At 40.5% G+C, this 18999-nt stretch overlaps 1 protein-coding gene across 4 annotated transcripts in view; it reads right to left on the bottom strand.

Moving 5' to 3' along the window:
• Positions 1-18999, bottom strand: part of rtel1 (regulator of telomere elongation helicase 1) — a 94416-nt gene that overhangs the window by 65201 nt on the left and 10216 nt on the right. For all 4 annotated transcript variants that reach the window (XM_069883711.1, XM_069883708.1, XM_069883707.1 and 1 more), the window contains 4 exons: positions 17921-18014; positions 14276-14357; positions 7742-7802; positions 553-628 (listed from right to left, as the gene is read on the bottom strand). In XM_069883711.1, coding sequence (XP_069739812.1) covers positions 553-628; positions 7742-7802; positions 14276-14357; positions 17921-18014 — 313 coding nt within the window. The remainder of the gene's footprint in view (positions 1-552; positions 629-7741; positions 7803-14275; positions 14358-17920; positions 18015-18999) is intronic.

Genomic DNA, 18999 nt, shown 5'->3' with positions numbered 1-18999 from the left:
CATTATTCATGATCACTGACACAAACTCAGTCACCATTAACTCCTCCCCATTTCCTGACAATTGTCTTGGATTAAAAAATAGTTGTATCTGTGCCAATATATTTGATCCTGTGTTCATCAGGCTTCATAATCTCTACAGGACATTATCCAGCCTCTAATTTCATGTGACCCTTACCTCCTGTGTGCCCCTACCCCTCCTTTGGGTACACATCCCCATTTTTGTTTCCTTTCCCATTCCGACTCTCTGTCCTTCCTTTCCCTATTTTCATATGCTCCCCTTCCATTCCACTTATTACTGACACATTTCTCCCACCAGATCCCTCCTTCACTTGATTCCAACCTCCCTTCAACTTTCCCTGAAGGGTTCCCATTAACAACTTCCTTACTTATTGGATTCCAGCACATTTAGCTTTTGTGTCACCACATACCACCATCCAGCACATGTTTCCACCTTCACCCTTTTATTTTGTTTTACATTATATTGCAGTACTCAGAGAAATCCCTTTAAGCAACATCCTTTTAAAAATGTATGTTGCAGTTTACAAATCTTACCTGTGCTTGTTGCCACTTTTAACAAGATCTTCCACATCAAGAATTGACTCTGAAAATTCTTTATCAGTACTCTTTTCTGAAAAATGCATGAGAAATCCTCAAGATTATCCATGTTGCACAAACCATATAATATTGATTTAACAAATATCATTGAAGATCTGATAAAATAGATCTTATAAAGCTGAGCATAAGTGGATTTTTAAAATTTCCTTATTTGGAATGAAGCCAAATGTAAAGGTACAATGTTTCATTGATCAACAAAACATAGCAATTCCAAATCATCTATTCTTTTGAATGCAAGCACCTAAATTAGATAGAAATGGGAAAAAGTGCTCTTTCCATTCCAATAGTATCCAAGAAACTAACTGTGTTTAGATGATCTTCACCAAATTTACAAATTGGTTAACTCAAATGTTTTAATTACTATTTTAACATAGAAATGAAGGTAGTCCATTTACATTTGACATGGTTAATGGAACATGTTTAATTGTAACATTTAATCAAGAGTCAAAAGATCACAATTTATATCTCTTCTTTGAATTCTCCTTTTTTCCCCTCAAGCCAGAATTGCAGAACGTGCACAGCTACTTTTGTGTTGGGGTGGCAGATTCGAGGCTGGTGGGTAGAAAGTGAAACGAAGGAGGACTCAAAACTGCTGTCTGGGGGAAACAGGGTGAAAGGCAGAATCTTAGGGAATGGATCTGCTCAAAGCTCATTTCACAAAGGGAGGGAAAAGAAACTTGAAAAGTAGGTGCAGGAGAAGACTATTCAGCTCTTTGAGTATGCTCCACCATTTAATATCATCATGGGTGATCATACGATTTCAGTCCCCAATCCCCATACTCCTTGATCTCCATCCAATAGGTCCACATCAAATTCCCTTCTGAATACATATGAAGAAATTACTTCAACAACTTTCTGTGGTAGGATGTTCCACAAGTTCACACCTCTCTGAGTGAACAGATTTCTCCTCACCTCAGTCCTCAATGTGTTATAACTTATCTTTAGACATTGACCCTATTTTCTAGACTTCTCCAAGATTATTCTTCCTGCATCTTATCTGTTTAGTCCTGACATAATTTTATGTCTCAATGAGATTTCCTCCAATTGTTCTGAATTACAATGAGAAGAAACTTAGTCTATCCAATCTTTCTTCACACAGCAGTCCTGCCATCCCAAGAATCAGTCTAGTGAACCTTCTCTGCACCCCTTAAATAGCAAGAACACCTAATCAAAGCCTGATACAATATCAGTAAGAATTCCCTGTCTTCCATAATGTTTGGGACAAAGACACTTTTTATTCCATTATTTGCCCCTGTACTCCATAGTTTTAAATGTCTAATCAAACAATTCACATGTGATTAAAGTGCACATTCCAGAGTTTATTCAAGGTTATTTGCATACATTTTGGTTTGACCATGTAGAAATTACAGCACTTTTTATACATAGTCCCCTCATTTCAGGGCACCATAATTGGGACATAGCAATGGTACATATATTAAAGTAGTCATGTTTAATACTTTGTTGCTTATCCCTTGCATGCAATGACTGCTTGAAGTCTGTGATTAAGACATCACCAGGTGCTGAGTATCTTCTCTGGTGATGCTCTGCCAGGCCTCCACTTCAGCCACCTTCAGCAGTTGCTTGTTTCAGGGGCTCGTCCCCTGAAGTTTTCTCTTCAGCATATGGAAGACATGCACTATTGGATTTTGATCAGGTGACTGACCTGACCAGACAAGAATTTTACAGTTTTTAGCTTTGAAAAATTCCTTTGTTGCTTTAGCAGTATGTTTGGGATCATTGTCTTGCCTGTAGGATGAAGCACTGTCCAATGAGTTTGGAAGCATTTACTTGAACTTGAGCAGTTAAGATGTTTCTGTACACCTCAGAATTCATTTTGCTACTGCCATCAGCAATTAGATCATCAATGAAGATAAGTCTGCCAGTACCAGTGGCAGCCGTACATGCCCAGGCCATAACACTCCCACCACGTTTCACAGATGAGGTGGGATGCTTTGGATCTTGGGCAGTTCCCTTACTCCTCCACACTTTGCTTTTGCCATCATTCTAATACAGGTTAATCTTGATCTCATCTGTCCACAAGACCTTTTTCCAGAATTTTGCAGGCTCTTCTCAATACTTCTTGGCAAACTGTAATTTGGCGAACTAGTGGTTTGCCCGGTCCGGGCAGGGAGTGGGAGGCGGTGGCCCCAGTCCAGGCACAGGGTGAACTGCGGCGGCCTCGGCCCCGGCCCGGGCAGTATGGACCGACCTAGGAGGGGAGGCAGACCCCTCCAGCCCGGGTAAGAAACCTGCATAGGAGAAGGCCACTCCGATATAAAACCTACGACCCAAGGACCTCGCTGCCACGTCCCAGCTTGCTTGGCCACGGCACACGAACCATGGGTGTAAAGGGTGGGGCCAGTACTGCGCGCACTGCACTCCACCTAAAAGCTCCTTTGCGCAGGCCCGAGGACAGGTCCACGTCCTCCCCCTCAACGTCTTCCCCCTCCACGTCCTCCCCCTCAAAAGATGCTCACAAACTCAAGCTAGCATGCTGGAACATCAGAACCATGCTAGACAAGACTGACAGCCACCGACCTGAACGTCGGTCTGCCCTCATTGCACATGAACTCCTCAGACTTGACATCGACATAGCCGCTCTCAGTGAAGTCCGCCTGGCAGATGTAGGCAGCCTCCAAGAACGCGGCGCGGGCTACACACTCTACTGGTCTGGCAAGCCTTCGGATGAACGACGCCTATCTGGTGTAGGCTTCATGGTCAAGAGCTTCATTGCCTCCAAACTCGAAAACCTTCCGACAGGCCTCTCGGACCGAATCATGTCCATGCGACTCCCACTTCAAAACAAGCGTCACATCACCCTCATCAGTGTCTATGCTCCAACCCTCCAGGCGGAACCAGCAGAAAAGAACAAGTTCTACACTGACCTGCGCAACCTCATCCAACGTACCCCTACAGCCGACAAGGTTGTCATCCTGGGCGACTTCAACGCTCGTGTCGGCAAAGACTCAGAAACCTGGCCAGGAATCCTGGGCAAGCATGGCGTCGGCAAGTGCAACGACAATGGGCGCCTCCTGTTGGAGCTCTGCGCAGAACAGCGGCTTGTCATTACAAACACCCTTTTTCAGCAGAGGGACAGCCTTAAGACCACCTGGATGCATCCCCGATCCAAACACTGGCACCTCCTGGACTACATCCTGGTGCGAGAAAGTGACAAACAAGATGTGCTCCACACCAGGGTCATGCCTAGCGCGGAATGCCACACTGACCACCGGCTGGTTCGCTGCAAGCTCAACCTTCACTTCAAGCCAAAGCCCAGGAACAGTAAAGCCCCCAGAAAGAGGTTCAATGTTGGAAAACTGCAGTCAGACGAAGCGAGAGGAAACTTCCAGGCAAACCTCAAAGCAAAGCTCGACGTTGCAACCCGCCTCACGGACCCGTCCCCTGAAACCCTCTGGGATCAGTTGAAGACTACCATACTGCAATCCACTGAAGAGGTACTGGGCTTCTCCTCCAGGAAAAACAAGGACTGGTTTGACGAAAACAGCCAGGAAATCCAGGAGCTGCTGGCAAAGAAGCGAGCTGCCCACCAGGCTCACCTTACAAAGCCGTCCTGTCCAGAGAAAAAACAAGCCTTCCGTCGCGCATGCAGCCATCTTCAGCGCAAACTCCGGGAGATCCAAAATGAGTGGTGGACTAGCCTCGCCAAACGAACACAGCTCAGCGCGGACATTGGCGACTTCAGGGGTTTCTACGAGGCTCTAAAGGCTGTGTACGGCCCCTCACCCCAAGTCCAAAGCCCGCTGCGCAGCTCTGACGGCAAAGTCCTCCTCAGCGACAAGATCTCCATCCTCAACCGATGGTCAGAACACTTCCAATCTCTTTTCAGTACCAACCGCTCAGTCCAAGATTCCGCCCTGCTCCAGCTCCCTCAACAGCCCCTAAGGCTAGAGCTGGATGAGGTTCCCACCCTGGATGAGACATATAAGGCAATCGAACAACTGAAAAGTGGCAAAGCAGCAGGTATGGATGGAATCCCCCCAGAAGTCTGGAAGGCTGGCGGCAAAACTCTGCATGCCAAACTGCATGAGTTTTTCAAGCTTTGTTGGGACCAAGGTAAACTGCCTCAGGATCTTCGTGATGCCACCATCATCACCCTGTACAAAAACAAAGGCGAGAAATCAGACTGCTCAAACTACAGGGGAATCACGTTGCTCTCCATTGCAGGCAAAATCTTCGCTAGGATTCTACTAAATAGAATAATACCTAGTGTCGCCGAGAATATTCTCCCAGAATCACAGTGCGGCTTTCGCGCAAACAGAGGAACCACTGACATGGTCTTTGCCCTCAGACAGCTCCAAGAAAAGTGCAGAGAACAAAACAAAGGACTCTACATCACCTTTGTTGACCTCACCAAAGCCTTCGACACCGTGAGCAGGAAAGGGCTTTGGCAAATACTAGAGCGCATCGGATGTCCCCCAAAGTTCCTCAACATGATTATCCAACTGCACGAAAACCAACAAGGTCGGGTCAGATACAGCAATGAGCTCTCTGAACCCTTCTCCATTAACAATGGCGTGAAGCAAGGCTGTGTTCTCGCACCAACCCTCTTTTCAATCTTCTTCAGCATGATGCTGAACCAAGCCATGAAAGACCCCAACAATGAAGACGCTGTTTACATCCGGTACCGCACGGATGGCAGTCTCTTCAATCTGAGGCGCCTGCAAGCTCACACCAAGACACAAGAGAAACTTGTCCGTGAACTACTCTTTGCAGATGATGCCGCTTTAGTTGCCCATTCAGAGCCAGCTCTTCAGCGCTTGACGTCCTGCTTTGCGGAAACTGCCAAAATGTTTGGCCTGGAAGTCAGCCTGAAGAAAACTGAGGTCCTCCATCAGCCAGCTCCCCACCATGACTACCAGCCCCCCCACATCTCCATCGGGCACACAAAACTCAAAACGGTCAACCAGTTTACCTACCTCGGCTGCACCATTTCATCAGATGCAAGGATCGACAATGAGATAGACAACAGACTCGCCAAGGCAAATAGCGCCTTTGGAAGACTACACAAAAGAGTCTGGAAAAACAACCAACTGAAAAACCTCACAAAGATAAGCGTATACAGAGCCGTTGTCATACCCACACTCCTGTTCGGCTCCGAATCATGGGTCCTCTACCGGCACCACCTACGGCTCCTAGAACGCTTCCACCAGCGTTGTCTCCGCTCCATCCTCAACATCCATTGGAGCGCTCACACCCCTAACGTCGAGGTACTCGAGATGGCAGAGGTCGACAGCATCGAGTCCACGCTGCTGAAGATCCAGCTGCGCTGGATGGGTCACGTCTCCAGAATGGAGGACCATCGCCTTCCCAAGATCGTATTATATGGCGAGCTCTCCACTGGCCACCGTGACAGAGGTGCACCAAAGAAAAGGTACAAGGACTGCCTAAAGAAATCTCTTGGTGCCTGCCACATTGACCACCGCCAGTGGGCTGATAACGCCTCAAACCGTGCATCTTGGCGCCTCACAGTTTGGCGGGCAGCAGCCTCCTTTGAAGAAGACCGCAGAGCCCACCTCACTGACAAAAGGCAAAGGAGGAAAAACCCAACACCCAACCCCAACCAACCAATTTTCCCTTGCAACCGCTGCAATCGTGTCTGCCTGTCCCGCATCGGACTGGCCAGCCACAAACGAGCCTGCAGCTGACGTGGACTTTTTACCCCCTCCATAAATCTTCGTCCGCAAAGTCAAGCCAAAGGGGTTTGCATCTTGCAGTGCAGCCTCTGTATTTCTGTTCATGAAGTCTTCTGCGGACAGTTGTCACAGACACATCTACACCAGCTTCCTGAAGAGTGTTTCTGATCTGTCAAACAGACATTTGGGGATTTATGATGATGAGAATTCTTCTGTCATCAGTAGTGGAGTCTTCCTTAACCCACAAGTCCCTTTGTGATTACGGAGCTCACCAGTACGCTCTCTTCTTAAAATCAACTGTTTGGAACATCATTGAGGTTTGAGCAAATTCTCTGACTGTTTTATTCTTGTTTTTCAGCCTCAAAGGTTCTTTGACTTTCATTGGCGCCACTCTGGTCCTCATGTTGAAAAATGGCAATTACAAACTCCAAAGGTGATTAAAAGCTTAGAAGCAGCCTAGCTCTCTTATACCTGCACCAATGGACATACCCAAGTACTCCAAACACCTATGAAGCCAAATGTCCCAAATATTATGGGCCCTGGAATGAGGGGACTATGTATAAAATGAATCAACTCTGGAATGTTCGATTTAGACTCGTGAATTGCCTGATTATAAATTTAAACCTGTAGAGCACAGGGGCAAACAGCGGAAAAAAGTGTCTGACCCAAACATTATGGAGGGCACTGTATGTTCAAAACCTCTTGCAATGAAGTCCAACATGTCATTTGCTTTCTTAACTGCCTGCTGTACCTGCACTTGAAGCTTGAATGAGATGTCATTACAACTCATTTCCTAATTTCTCACTGTTCAATAATGATGAGGTCACACACATACACCCATAGACACCACTGCTGTAAAAAGAGGGACTTGTCCACCTTCCTACTAGGACCATGAAAGTGGACAACCCCATATTGATCTATATTATGCCACATATTTCTCCACTCTCCTGAACTGTCCAAGTTATTCTGAAACCTCTGGAATGTTCCTCAGAGCTTGAACTGCCACCATCTTAGTGTCATGTGTAAATTTATGGACATCATCGTTAGCAGAGGGTATAGAATATTTCAGTGATGGACCCAATATTTTAAAGCATTTCCAGATTTCTACTGGCCTCGTGCTCTTCATCTTAGCTAACCCTAACCGTGCCTTGTTGATTCTGCCCACTCTGTCCTGTGATCTCACATGATCACACCTGTAATTTAATAGCTATTGCATTTCAAGTAGTTGTAAGTGATTATCATTTATTTTATGGAGTATTTGTCTTTCTCTCTCTTTTCCATGGCCTTTATCTGTTCAATGCAGTCAACATGATTCTTGGAATTTGAGAAAACCAATCCAGTAACACAGGAAATGAAGCTCGAGTCAAAGTTGAATAGCTGTTAGGGAACTACTTCAAACTGGACAGGTAGTGGAGGAATAAAGTGGGTGTGATGGGGAATGTACAACTAACTCACAAAAATTCACTTCTTACCCTCAATATTGTTATAGAAATGACAACTGCGTGTGGATGTTTTTGCTCGACACATGTGGATCTGAGAATGAAAAAGACTCAAGTTAATAGACTTAAAAACCCTGAGCAGTTTATTTTGAGCTATGTGAATCCACCATTAACAAAAATATTAAACAATTCCACCAAGCTTCCAGTTTTTTAACCCATGAAGTACTTATTAACGGTTGGAGTGGGTAAAAATCAATGAATTAAAATGGAGTAAATACAAACTACTGATCTTCCGTACATCAAATAGCCACTGAATCACCACAGGGATCTGTATTGTGCATTCCAGTACATCATAGTTAAGCAGAACATGTAAAGAGAGCACCAATTAGCTACATGAAACTGCTGGGCTCCACACTGGGACACCTGAAACCCATTTCTGGTTGAAAACTGGTTTCCACCAAATGAGCACTTGTGGACTATTTCTGAAATCAGACAATAAATGTCAGGCCAAGTGAAAGAAACAATGAATCTGATTCCCCTTTAGATCCTCAACAATGTCTTACACGAGATATTCTGATTTTTTTTGCCAAAGATAAATCCTACTTGTTATGTATAAATGCCTGAGCACGATGACGTTGTCACTCACATATACTGTGTACTAGGGAACCATTTTTTAGTTCTATATTAAACAATGAATGAAGCGTCATATCTCCACATGCACTGCTTTCTGAACATCAATTACGTGATAGATTAACAACGAGGACTGAAACATACCCCCTCAATGCCCCAGATGTTGGAGAGAAGACTTAAAAGGGATATGCAAGTTCATTCTCACAGTGGAACCTACAAGTTAAAAAAATCTTATAGCTCCTGATACACCTGGATCTAAAACTTACACAGAGTTATGTGCTATAATAGGGGAACATCTAAGCGCAGACCATCTGTTGTAACAGAAAGGCAAAAATTTTATTACAGAAATCTGTAAGCGAATATTTGGCAGAAATACGTAAACTGTCATGTCACTGGAATTTGGTCAATTCTTAAAATTCTTAAATGATGCAATTAAGAGACTGATTAATAATGGGCTTAGCTAACTGCGAGTGCCAGACAAAAATTACTAAGTCAAAAAGGCGTAACTCTTAATTCTGCATATGCGACGGACTTGGGTTTTGAAATGGCTGATAATAACATGGGCATCTGCCAAGGCAATTCGCTGGTGGTGGGCAAATTTCCCGCCAAAACTACTTCCGCTGCGGAAAAAGCAACCATATCTGAATTTCTGAGACGTTTCCAGAAGTGTAGCTCTGAGTTTAAAATAGGCTTCCAAAGTGTGTATGGTCTTTATATATAGATATCGATATAGATATAAATCGTATTAAAATAAGATTTATTCAGTGTGACCTAAGGTAATCTCTGCAAACTGGACTCTACAAATTTGGATGCAATTGTTAAAATCATTGCCTGAAGAGGGCGCACAAAATCAGGGAACCGGTGCGGACTCGAAAGGCCAACATGGCCTGTTTCTGCTCCATAAATGGTTATATGGTTATGGTTAAGCCTAATAACTATTTCAGAAGGTCTAAGTGTCATCTATGTGACAAAGAAGGGCACATCAAAGCCAAGTACCTGAGAAACCAAGGTTAAAAAAGATTAAAAGAAAGGACAGAAGAGAAGCCCCAGTACTGAAACAAATGACTCAGAAGACGACGGGGAAAATCACGTATATTCGGAGATTTAATGATAGAAAATGAGAATTTTATGTCAATGAGCCTCTTTGAATGGAGCTAGACACAGGAACAGCAGTTTCGCTGATGTCATTACATTTAAAACAACCACTTCTACCTCACCTTGTTATTAAAGAAGCCAACATGGTATTAAAAACAGTCACAGGGAGAAAGTCAAGGTGTTTGGAAAATGCAACGTAAGCATGAAATATAAGGAACAAACACTGAAATGACTATCCCTCTATGTCACTGACATCAAAGGGCCAACATTGTTTGGCTATCCTACATTCAACTAGATTGGATGGTCATTGGATCCATAATGAACTTGTGCTGACAAGAAAAAAGACAAGTCAAAACTGGAACAAGTTCTCAAGAAGTACCAGGAGGTTTTCAAAAAAGGCCTGGGAAAAATCCAAGGAGTTCAGGTGAAATTACACTTGAAACCAGGCATTGTGCCTAAGTTTTTTTTAAAACCCAGAACAGTACCTTTTTCCATAAAATAAAAGACTGAAGCAGAACTTAACAGATTGGAAGTTGAAAGAATTTGGAAAAAATCTAATACAACGATTGGGAAGCTCCCATCGTACCAGTGCGAAAATCCAACGGGGAAATTCAAATATGCAGTGATTGATTACAAAGTCACCATTAACCAAGCTTTGCAGATACCACAACATCCTATACCCAAAGCAGAAGAACTATTCCAAGCCTTGGACGGAGGAATGAAATTCACCAAGTTAGACATCACAACAAGAAGAATCGGATGACGACTCAAAGAAATATGTGGCAATCAATAGTCATTTGGGGTTATTCACCTATACGAGAACGCCATATGGAATATCAGCAGCCCCGGCTATATTTCAAGTGGTCATGGCCAAATTATTACATGGACTTAATGCAGGTTGCTACCTTGATGACATTATAATTACCGATCGAGACAACTCGAAGCACCTATCCAATCTAGAAAAGGTCCTAACCCGTTTGCAAGAAGCAAATGTCCGTCTGCCCCAAGACAAATGTGTATTTATGGTACCTTCCGACACATATCTAGGCTTTACAATCAAGAAGGAAGAAGTACAAATGGACACTGCTGGCACTCTCCGCAGAGCACCTTACCCAACAAATCAAGCTGAACTGCAATCATTCCTGGGCATGGTTAACCATTATCGGAAGCACGTTCAAAATATGTCAATGCTGTGCAGCCCACGAAACCAACTGTTCAAAGAAAGACCAGAAATGGTATTGGAATGATGAGACTAGTCAATGTAGTGGACCGCTTGAAATACTAACATCAATCGACAATGTTCTCGTCCACTATGACCCAAAGAAGTTACTCTGGTGGTAGACACGTCACCAGTAGGATTAGGAGTGGTGCTGTCATAAGTAACTGAAAAAGGGGAACAACCAGTGGCTTATGCCTCCCGGTCTCTGATGACTTGTGAACGGAATTATACACAAAAGAAGGATTTGCCATAGTGTTTGGTGGCAAATGATTCCACCAATACTTGCATGGTAGGAAGTTTATCTTAGTAATGAACAACAAATCACTAAATTTGATTCTAGGCTCCAATAAAGGATACCAGTGTTAGTGGCAACAACAATTCAAAGATGGACCATGTTGCTCATCACATATGACAACAATTTAAAACAAAAACCAGCAAAGTAACTACGCTGATATATATCTCACCTGCCCCTTCCGGAATCGAAACAGAAAGAGGAGATAATTAAATGGATGGCAGAGGCTAGAACTATCAATCAAGAACAACTTCACCATTTATCTATTACAACGAAACAATCAGTAGAGAAATAGAAAAAAGAAACTAGACTATCAAGGGACCTCTATTTCACATCAAATGGGTGGCCCAAGGAAGAACTAAAACCTTATTATACAAGACGCCATGAAATATCAATTGAGGTAGGTTGATTATTGCGGGGAACCAGAGACAAACTTCACAGTCCTCACCACCAACTGAACTACCACCCCCAAAAGCAGAGAGTCCGGAGAAGTCGCAAAGTACGGGTTCTACCTCTCTGAGACGATCAAAGAGTTTAAAAAAAATGTCCTCCTGAGCGAATGAAGGACTATGTACAGTGAGTTGGCTGTTTAATATTACATGCTTACTTTATAGTTTATCCATAATCCTCACCATTAGTCCAGGGGCACCACTTAGTTATTGTAGTTTAGTAAAAGTGCTGCCCGTATGTTATTTTCACAAAGCATTTTTTTTTGGTGTGGGGGGCGGGGGGGAAAGTGTAACGTATATACGCCTGCATGCGTATGACGTCATTATATTGGGCATGATGATGTCGCCACTCACATATACTGGGGGGAACCAATGCTCCTCGAGTCGAAGCGAAAGCATAGAAATGGCTATCACAACCATAGCACAGGATATTCACACTGATTTCACTGGTCCGTTCATGGGGGAAAAACTTCCTCATCGACCACATGATACTGTTGAAAGTAAAAGCATGACAATGTCCATATCTGAGAGACCGGTGGCCCTAAAAAGATTGCAAGATGTTTTTTTCCCCCCCCCCCCATTTACTAAATGCAATGCTCCATTTATTATTTGGATTAACTCAGTTTGAATAAGATGAGATTTTTTTGACCAAAAGAATTTTGGGCATGATGCCCAAAATAAATATGGGCATCATGCATTTTCACCAGACATGAGGAATGGTTGGACAGATGGGGTGAATGAGAAGAGGATGATGGTTGTTCTCGTGATAGAATTTAGAATTAAGGGTCACAGTTTAAAAATAGTTTACCATTTATGACATACTGCCCCTGAAAGCTGGTATTTAATCACCATTTTACCGTTTCACTTACCTATGTGAACATGACCAACATGGAATTGGGGGGTGGGGGGTGGAGTCATTTTCAACCCGGTATTTACCCGCCAAGGTAGGTAGTATCAGAGCTGATTAGTTTCACATCAGCACCATTGTAAATGTCACACTGAACTGGATTTTTTTGGTTCAGTGTGAACCCTCTGATCCTTTGACATGCCAGTTTACTGGGATCGCAATGTGAAAGCACTTTTCACTTTTAGAAGCAAGCAGGAATGTGAAGTTAAGGTGACAATCAGATCATTTATGAGGCCCATTTACACTGGCAAACCACTAAATTGGTGATTCAACTGGGGGTGCAATACTGCTGGAGCTTAGCAGTGTGCTACTCCAGCACCTCAAGAGCAGCTCTGGAATCTCATGGGGCAGCTCCAGCACCTCCTTGTCACCATTTTTTGTGAGCTCTGGCACCTAAAAAATTAGCACTGCACCCAGGCTCAACAAACCGTTTTAAAAGGTTCAGTCATCTCTCATGCTCCCCCACACCTTGATGAAGGGCTCCAGACCGAAACATCGATGATGTATCTTCACATTTGCTATATAAAGGCACTGTTTGACTTGCTGAGTTTCTCCAGCACTTGCATTTTTGTTTTAAAATCCTGGATAATTTATGATAATTTGGCTGATCTAAGACAAGCCCCATTAATTAAAATCAAAGCTTGCCTGGGAGCAGGATTTGAACCTATCACTATCCAATGAGGTTTGGAACTCTATTTTTAAACTGATTAACACTACATCCCTTTATGTACGACATTGTCTGCTGCAATTCAATGGAGGACATATGTCTAAAGTTGGAGGACATATGTCTAAAGTTAAATTGTCTAATTTTTATTCAGACACAAATCCTTGATGTGACAAATGTAAAATTAGATATGCAATCAATGATTCAAATATTAAATTCCAAATGATTTGCACACGTTTATGGACTACTACCATAACTTTAGGATTTAGTGTTAATCTGGAATCTTGGCATTGTGTTGCCCTCTCTAGGATTATACCGCTTGGATTTATGAACATTAATCTTCAAACTTGTTTAGGGAGAAGAGGTTTTGAAATTTAATTTTTTTTTCTTTTGTTATGTTCTATTTTATTATCACGATTGTGCTTTGGAACTTGTACTTATGATGACTTCTATAATTTTTAATCTGGTCTTGTAGCACACTTCATAATTGTATTTTTTTTTATTATTGTGAAAAATATCAATAAAAATATTTTTTAAATACCAGTAGAGCCATTCACTCTAGCGCTTATTGGTTCTTCACTTCCATTTCTTTCAATTAAATTGATAGATAATCCCATTGTTAAGCATCTGTGAGAATTTGGGCAGATTAGAAAACATTTTACATTTCATATTTTTTCTCTCTAAGCCCTATTATATATCTAATCACCTTTTTCAACTTTGTACGCTATTGTTTTTCAGCAATAGTGCAGAGCAGATATTCAATGTTTTAAAGATCTTTTCATTGATGACTCCTTTGCATCATTTATTCAGCTTTTTGAGCTAAATTTAACTTTTTCAGATATTTGCAAGTCACTCATTTTCTTCAGTCTCAAATTTCTGATTTCCCTCAAGTGTCTGAAGCAAATTTTGTTGATGAGTTTTTTTTTTAAAGTTTTCGGCCCTTTTGTAATATCTATCATTTATGAGAAGCTACAACATTTAAAACAGGCCTTGTTACTTAAAATTAAAAGTGCATGGGAACAAGACCTAAATTTGATGACATCAGATCCCCTTCCTTAGTATATTATTACGTGACTTGATAAAGCTCAAAATCCTACTAGATGAAGTTGGTTTAGCATCTTAGCCAACTAATTTATTCCAACTTTCTTGCTTTATTACTCCAGCTTCTCTAATTCATGTTATAATCTAATATCACAAAACATTTGGGCTCTCCTCACAATTTGCAAAAGAAGAAAAAACAAGGATGTATGGTGAATATACATGTATGTATATTAAGAAACATGATACAAGGAAAACAACTTTTTTTTTTACCTTTGCATGATTGCTTTCCAGTTTTACTATTTCAGGATGGATACAGAGCTGTTCTCTTGATCCAAGTACACACACCTTTGGTCTAAATAAATGAAACAAGCAATAAAAAGAGTTGTGAGATTTAGTTAATTCTACCGAATCAGTACTTTTTCACAATGTTATCTGAAATGTTCATTATCTTTAATTCAAAATAAAAGCATATTGAACATAATCTGTAGATCTGCAAAGTTAGCTAACACAGGTTAAAATAAACTGTTTCCATAATGCCAGATCGCAGTGAACAATGTTACCGTGGCAGGAACAAAAATGTAGCTTAAAAATGTGAAGGATTGTGTGCTTAATATTTACAGATGCAGAATATTAAATAAATAGTACAGAGAGGGAAAAAAGGCAGGTGGAGTGATGGTGCCAATTAGTGAAGAAATTACAACTTTGGAAAGAGAGGATGTCCTGAGTGAAGGAAATAAGGATCAATTCATTTGGTAAAGTGAAGAAAAAAAGGTACGATTGCGCTGCTGGGGAATTATGTAGGTTACCAAATGGGAGAGGAAGAGAGAGAAGCAAACCTGTCAGTAAATGTCTGAAATATTACGAACTTTCATGTGATAACATTCCTTAAATTTCCACTGAGATAATATTAAAGATCAAGAAAAGGATTTCTCAAATATATCCTGGAGACTTCTTTTACAAGTTATGTCCAGGCCCAACAAGTAAGCTTTAACTGCTAGATCTGGCTGTGTTGTTGAGATCAGGTGCATGTTGGAGAATTTCTGAATAAGAATTGACTCATCATCACAAGGTTTAGATTTTTAACAGAAAATGGCAAGGAAAAAAATCCTAAATTGCAAAAAGGCTAATTTTGATGGGATGAAAAGGGACCGAGTTCAGGTAATATCAATTCACAGAGTAACAGAACAAAGTTTGGTCTTTGAGCAGCCTCAATACATTCCCATAAAAGATGGAACTATTAAGGAATTGTTCTTTTGTTGAAGGGCGAAATACAGGATAACGCAAGATGAAAAAATAAATGAAGGTGTATACTGCATAGCAGGGTAGCTGCGTAAGTGAGAACCAGGCTAAACACAGTAAGTTGTTGAGATGTAGAGAGGACACTGAAACTGACAAAGAAAGAACATGTAAACGAAATGGCATCCAACATGTAAATAGTAAGTAGATGATAAAAGGTAGGGTAAAACCTATAGAGGAATATGAAGGTAATACTGTATGTACTTTGAAGTGTAAGGCAAAGCTAGTAGACTTAGTATTCTTTGCAGAGGATTCTGATACAATACAGTAATTAGAAAAAAAATCACTCAGTTGGAGAGGACTGGGTTAAGGATGGAGTGGCAATTTGATCTCTAAAAGTTCAAATGTGTTTGACCAATTTTATTGGATGTTTACTTGATGTAACAAGAGTGCAATGATGTTGTCCATATGAATAAGTGACAGAATCAGCCTTTTGTGAAGTTCTAACAAAATTGTGGCTCTTGAATCTGGAAGGTGAACATAAGAGTGGATAAAATCTTGGATTAAGCACAGCAAGAGGTGGAGCGTGCAGAGGAGTTTTAACAGAAAGACACCAGGGATAAAAGATGTAAGAACTAGAAATGCTCCACTTGGAACAAAGGAGGTTGAGGGATAATTTGTAGAAGATAATGAGAAATTTACCTAAGTTAGACAACAATGGGGGGGGGGGGGGGGTAGTCTGATACGATAAGAGAAATAGAAGAAATACAAACAGTTTTTAAAAAAATGCAGCAATAGGTAATGATTCAGAACTCTCTGCTTATCAGGATGATTGAAGTGGAAATTATCGATGATTTCCAAAAGAAATTGGATGGGAAATGAAGATGTAGGGTTATACATTACAGTAGGAAGTTAAAGCTGCTGATATGTACTGAATGGATCCATGTCAATAAATTGTTTGACGACTTACTGCGTCAACCACAATACAAAAGATAACTTACTGGTTGAGTATGCTTAATATTACTAATCTAGGCTTTTAAAAATACTCTCAAGAATTGTTGAATATACTGTGGTCTGCTATAACCAAAAATAAGTACTAATTATTTGAATACAATATCAACCCCATCAGTTCAGAGCATAGTATTGTAATGGATTTGCATTAACCTTTAATTTAATGTTAAACTAGATTTCTCATATATAAAAATGCCTTAGTAAATTATAAAGTTAAAATATTGTACATGTATTCTTAGCAAGTTAGTTGTGGGCTGGTACAGGGTCACACACAGGTCACAGCACATTTACAGAGAACCATTGTTTTCAAGAAGATGATTCATTTTCGGAGTCAACATGTCTTAGAAAGACAAAGCTAATGGGTTGAAATGCCTCTTAATTATTCAAGGACAATGGAATATTTGCTTTATTAAAAATCCAAGTACTCATAAGAACTGCTTAAGGAAGCCATCTGTTTTTAAACTAAACCATTTAAGGCCTTTTGAACAAGAGAAATTAAACTCAGAGCCATGTGCGTGATATACTTAAGCCTTTGAAACAGAAGTGAGATAATCTTTCAGAGTTATATCATCTACAAAAGAGAGGTAATGATGATCACATGGTTTACAAGAAACTGGGGTTGACAACTGTTTAAAATTCCAATAACTGTCACATGGGTATATAGTATCGAATTCAGACATTTCTGGATCAGTTCAGATTGGAGAGTACAAAAGTCAAAAAACTGTGACACATGGGTTGAAACATTGTGAAAGATAGGGTTGAGTTACAGTAACCAGAATAGGTACTGTTGTGTGTGTTACTCCTCAAAAAGGGAGAACACAGAATCAGTGGCTTTTGAAATAAAGAAGACCACTTTGCTGTCTTTTTGGAAAAGAGGACAGAAATCTACTGGATCTATTTTTGTATGGCCACTTTGTTTAACGCTTGTCTGGGTTTGTGAATTCATCGTGGAATAGCCACATACCCTGTCTCTTTGGATAGAGGGCAGAATTGTGAGTAAAGAGGCCTGAAGGTATGATTTTTTAAAAGTGCTTTGCAATTATTTCTGAACTGAGTATTTGAGACCTTCAAACAAGACTAAAATGATGTTGAAGTTTTTAAAATTGACTTTTCAAAGTGGGACTTTAATTACATACTCACACACACATACACATTTTTCATTTGCACATAGTGGGGTTAAATACAGAGTTAAGTTTAGAGATAAGTAAGAAATGTTATGTTATTAGTAGTTTAATTATTCATCATTATCTGGTGAATTTTACATTACTGTTCCTGTTTTACTGCTAACAAAGTCCCTTTAGTCCCAAAAATAATTAAGAGGGTTGTTGGTTTATAACAGTATCTGTAAAATATTCAGTTCTAAAAAAAAACACTGCTTTTTCACTGAAATTTAGTTTTCATTTACTGATGAATATTCTGGAATGTTCACAGTTACAATCTCTTCTCATTGGTAACAGTCCTGTGCCAAGGATAATACCAGACTTAGATGCCAATTAGATAACTATGTAAAGAATCTTCACATACCATTTTCACAACTCAAGTTTTATGTTGCTAAAAAATTACCGATCAATATTTTATTACTTTAAGTATAATGATATATAATGGATCATGCCAAAGTTAAAACAAACTTCAAAGATAGATTGAGCTCAAATGAAAGAAGTATCTCACCTATATGATGTGGTCTTTAGTTCATTAATAACTTGAGTAAGCTGTGAGTGAGTTCTTGAAGCATAAATAATCTTTGGAATATCACCATAACTTGCTAAATGGAGAGATTTAAAATAAAACATTAAGAAATCAAAAAGTGAAAATGATACACGTAGGCATGTAAAAATGCAAAATAATGTTTGTTTACATATCAAAGCAGGAAATATGAAAGCTTCTAAGCAATTATCCCAGTTGCCAGCTTTTGGCAGTTTATTACCAGTAAAAGCAAAATACTGAAAATATAAAATAAAACTGAAACTACCGAGTGATGTACACTTGTAGCATTTTTCTGATTTATTATGATATCAGTAGGTTAAAATATACTTAATTCAAGCCAATGGTTAATTGGAGAACTTCTTAGAACATTTTCCTTGGGAGTTCAGCTGGACTCTGATTTCTACAAGTGCATATTGAACCAGAGAAATCAGTGTCAAGCTGAAGACACGTCAGCACTACCCACCTGACTCTCTGCTCCAGTTGTCAACGAGTCCAGTGCACATTCAAATATCCTGACCCACGGGCCTAGACCAATCTCAGCCTATCAGCCTCACTAGGATTTGGACCTTGCAAGAGTAAGGATTTTGTTTTTTTAGCATGGTCTTTATTTACATTACTTTTAATTGCCGTTTAAGGGAATGCAACAGGGATTCAAGAACCATTGGCTCAGGGCTAGTAACTGGGCTAATAATTGCTTGCAGTGATTCAGCTTCATGAGACAATCATTAATTCCTAGTCTCCAGGACAATTTATTCCACAGATGTACAAAAGGCAAGGAGGGTTGAAGGAAAACATGGGAAGGACATGGTAAATGTGGTGATTACCTCAAACAAGTTGACGATCTGAAATGGTCTTCCACCACCATTTCTAAATTATAAAACGCCTGCCAAGTTATCCTCCCAGGATCCCATCAACAATACTAATGCTGATCACTATCACAAAGCGATATATTTACTACACAAGGTCATTAAGGCCAGGGAATTTTAATAATGTTTGACAGGACAAGCTATTCTTAAAAGAAAATTAAGGTATAAGCAGAGATA

The sequence above is a fragment of the Narcine bancroftii genome, chromosome 6, assembly GCF_036971445.1.
Source record: "Narcine bancroftii isolate sNarBan1 chromosome 6, sNarBan1.hap1, whole genome shotgun sequence".
In the NCBI taxonomy this organism is placed as follows: domain Eukaryota; kingdom Metazoa; phylum Chordata; class Chondrichthyes; order Torpediniformes; family Narcinidae; genus Narcine; species Narcine bancroftii.
Note: the sequence above shows the minus strand (reverse complement) of the source record. Positions and strands in the feature narration are given on the sequence as shown.